General features: G+C 34.7%; 1 protein-coding gene across 1 annotated transcript; it reads left to right on the plus strand.

The window, feature by feature from the left end:
- Positions 1-408: 408 nt before the first annotated feature.
- Positions 409-4,415, plus strand: LOC132308521 (uncharacterized). Its single transcript, XM_059806622.1, has 4 exons — positions 409-619; positions 1,731-1,801; positions 3,628-3,717; positions 4,124-4,415. The coding sequence occupies exons 1-4, from the start codon at positions 493-495 to the stop codon at positions 4,145-4,147; spliced, it is 312 nt and encodes a 103-aa protein (XP_059662605.1). The 5' UTR covers positions 409-492; the 3' UTR covers positions 4,148-4,415.

Below are 4,415 nucleotides of genomic sequence, written 5' to 3' on the forward strand. Positions count from 1 at the left end.
TACCACTATACTTAGAAAATGAATTTTATCATTCTTAAGGGTATTTGATGCAATTTATCAAGAAAGAAAGAGAAAAAAACAAAGATGTACTGTAACATATATTACTTCGAATATAGTAAAAACATCTGTGATACGAGAAGGGATTGATCTGTATAATCCTGAGTTATATTACATTCACTCCGAGCTCATGATTAAGGTATAACTTTTGTTTGAACTTGGCTGCACGATAAAGTGTGTGTGTGAGATTGTCTTGTCCGGTTGTCCGGTATTTGAAAAGAAACAAAAAACCTCTCTTAATACGGCATCGTTGTATAATGGACTGAATGGACTGGATAGGAATTACATAGAAAGATGAGGTTAATTTCGGTAAGTTAAGAAGCATTTTCCTCTCGGTTCCATTTTCATATACACATTTCTCGTTGTCGCGCTCTGGTAGTCTCTGTAACTCCTCCGCTCTCTCTCTCTCTCCAAAAAAAAGCTCCGAACACAACCATGGCGGCGTGGACAGCTGTCGCTCGTCGAGCTTCGAACCTCTCTCGGCTCTCCTCTCCCAAATCGGTCGCTACGACTAGTCAAGCCGCCAATCTAATCCATCGGCGCGGTCTCGCCGGTGGCGGTGGTAATTGTCCCCTTCTTTCTTCCGTCTTGAATTAGAATATCTAATTCTTATAAATAAATACAGATCTTATTAACATATAACCTGTATTACACCTTTTTATGTGAAAATTTTACCCAGGAGTAATATATGTATTTATATGTATATCCGAACACTCTTATTACTTAATGCTTGGCTCCTTGCTCTTAATAATTTATTGGGTTTTGCAACCAGCAATTCTACTTAGATCATGCGGGTGTTGATGGGAAATTGAACTTGACACATAATAGGTTTTTTGGTGCTTGGTTGTGGAATTTAACCCATTTATCAATTTTCATTTTTAGTAAATCAATAACAACTAGTTTTCTTGAATGGGTTGAAGTAATGTCATTTAAGAGCTGTTGTTTCGACATGCTTTGTTGTCGGTCAAGAATGGGGATTTTCTCAGTGCATGCACCTACCTACCTTGACATCCATCCGATCATTGACATGCAATGTGTTTGAAAATTTTCAAATTTATAGTGACACATTCCACATGCGTAATCGGTTGTAACCTATTCCTACTAGTGGAACATGAACATGAAAACTGTCTTTGGGGTTCATATATGATAAATATTAGCCCACACAACAATATGCTAGTATTATTTAAACAATAACCCCTTGTCTATGCTATTATAGGTTGATTTGCATCCGTCTGTTTCTGCAATCCCTTTGGTTTAGTACTAGCCTTCAAAAATAGCCCACCCTCATCCTTATACGAGTTATCTCCATTAGCTGAGAGAAAACTTCCTTTCAGTAAGATTTTTGAACCTGAACCTGAAAACGATCATGTTAGTTAAAGTTTTAAATTAATTTTAATTCAATTCCAATTCCGAAGCATGGATTCTATGCTTCCAAACACTAAATGTATGTGAGAAATGTGGAAATACTTCATGCTCCATTGTGGGCCTTGGTAACAAGGTATTGAACTTGGGATGCAATGAAAATCAGAGAAGTTTAAAAATATATATATTAAGAAGATCATCCTGCTAGTTAGAACTTAGAAAGCAAGCATACTACTACTTTTTTTTTTTTACCCTCTCTTCTCTTTTTTAAAATCTTGAATAAAAATATTATCACATTGTGTATATTGCAGATCATCATGGACCTCCTAAGGTGAATTTCTGGCAGGACCCATTGAGCCCATCTAAATGGAAAGAAGAGCACGTGAGTCTTATTTACCCTTTTTTGAAATGCTAAGAATCCTAATCTTGTAGAGTTTATAGCATGTTTGCTGCTGTGTCTTTGAGATCTCTCAAAACTTTATTCGAAATTGGAGTAATGTACTGCATTTATTGATCCAGTTCTGGATCATACTTCATAATAAAGTGACAGTGACAATTATATAGTCTTATGTGTAAATTAGCCACAATTATTCTTCTCCATCAAATAAATGAAGGAAGCTGTGGTAAAGAAGTAAATTATACACTCTACCCCTGAAATGGTGGTGCTGACCCAGAGTATTCTGAAATTATTACATCACATGTTATATTGCTTACTGCTCATATATTGCTTACTGCTCAAAGTAACCGATGATATGTGTTTCAAGATGGATATGGATACGGATCTTAGGCAAGTTTTACCTCAAAATTCTCAACCTCACTGTGACTGCTGTTATATAAACAGCTTCAGGTTATGGAGCGATGTTCCTGGCTCAATGTGATGCTGTGAGAAACCAATGTAGGTAAAGATGGTGTATGTATGCAGGGGCAGAGCCAATTAAGGCCCAGAGGGGGCACGTGCCCCCCCTGAACGTTCTCCAACTTACTACACATACATACATATTTTTGTTATATACATATATTTATATGCCAATTCTGAATGATGGCCCCCCTAAAATTTTCAAATTTTTCTAATTTCCTTTTGAAAAGAAAAAAAGTTTACAAATATCCCACTTCTTCAATTACTCTAATTTTTCATTCCTTTTTCAAAATTTTTCTTTCTTCACTTATGATGTAAAAACAAAGTTTTTTTTTCCTTCTCTAATTTTTTTTTTTTTCCCTTCAATTATGCACATGAAGTTCTGTTCCATCATTTGTGTAAGTCTGATTTTTTATTTTTTTCTTTTTTAGTGGAAAAATGTTAGAAAACAACCTTGGTTGTATTTGGTTGCAGCTTCTTAGAGTTCCATTAGTTTGTAGTTACTATTACTTATTCCTATCTAGGGTCAGAGATATGTGGCTGTCTTTTAAGTTAACCAAAATTCAGAAAATCTTTGTAAAGGTTTTTCTATTATATTCATATTGAATCATGGATAAACTGGTAGTGGATAGGTTTTGTATGTACTTGGCAGTTTTACATTCTTTCAGTATATTTAAGTTTATCCTTCAGTGCCATAGTTTGTAACAGTTCATGTGAAAGGTTATTTGATCTTCTAAAAATGTGTTGAAGATTCAGTACTTAATAGCATGTGTGCCCAAAACGTCTTGCTAAACATTGATGACAGTTTCTATGCAGTGTGACAAACTCATTCGCAATATTTTGTTTATTACTCGTATAATATTATCAAATGGTTGCAACAAAATAGGTGTCATATTCTGCCACCAAAATATCTACAGTTATAAATTTATATAGTCTTTGTGGTAAGGATTTATTTTTTTCTTTTGAATTTAGCAGCTGGAATGTTGCATTCAGTTTCTTCATTATGGTTCCTAGTTGTGATGCATCTCCGAAGTTGCAGTTAGTTGTAAATTAAATCATATATGTTTTTGTCCCTTTAATTTCTGTTTCTCTTTACTTTTTTTTTTTTTTTTTTATGAGTTCGAGTTCCATCATTAGGTACTATGGTGTCTGTGACATAGCCAATTTATTTATTTGTTTACGTATTGTTTTCGTGGCTCCACTTTCCTTCTGTCTAACTTTTTCAGTGATTATATTTATCATATCAAAGCCTGCAAACATTGTCCATGGTATATTCTAGATATCTCTTGTACTAATTAAAATGGAAATTTGGTACCTCTCAACAATTTTCTGAGACCCTTGATTTTTTGCAGTTTGTGATTGTTTCTCTGGCTGGCTGGGGAATGCTCATCTTTGGGGGTTACAAGTTCTTCACAAAGGGCAAGAAAGAGGAGAAGGAAGAGGTATTTTCTTTTTTTTGACCAGCTGCTAAACAAATTAAACTGACAATATAATTAGTTTCATATATACAGATCTCAAATTAAAATTATGTTTTGATTAGATACTTTGAAATTACTATGTATTCATCTTAACTGTTAATCAGTGAGTCAATATCAATTATATGGTGACGGCCTTACCACATACTCGTTGACAATCTATGTTGTTTTGATTGATGGCACTTGGTTTTTCACAATTGAATGGCATGGATCATTGAATATGCAAGTATGTCTAATGTTTGAAACAATTGGAGTCTGCCGTCACTCAGTGGACCAGAAACTTTTAACTCTTTCATTATTTACTGGCCAACGTTCAAAGATTGTATGAGAAATCCTCTTTTTGCTTGCTCTGACTTGCCTAGTCTCTTTGCAGAAAGTTGCAGAAGGATCCCATTAGGTTGGGCTGTTTCTCAACACCTAGAAATGAAGTGGTTTGCTTGGATTTCACAGGCAGAGAAGAATAATTTTATATGATGCGACTTGTGAAATTCTCCAGTTTTGGCAGTCTGCGGCAAATGAACTCTTGGACAGATGGATGATATATGTTAGGACTTTTCAGTCGCTTTTCCTTGTGTTATTTTGATATCCTGATGCATCTAAAACTTTTTCTAAAAGCTTTAAGAAATCATCAATAGTCCTTTGAATCCAAGGCTGAAACTTCTTTA

This window comes from Cornus florida, unplaced genomic scaffold, assembly GCF_030987335.1.
Source record: "Cornus florida cultivar Cherokee Brave unplaced genomic scaffold, ASM3098733v1 CherokeeBrave_3.0.0_Hap2_Chr05, whole genome shotgun sequence".
Taxonomy (NCBI): Eukaryota; Viridiplantae; Streptophyta; class Magnoliopsida; order Cornales; family Cornaceae; genus Cornus; species Cornus florida.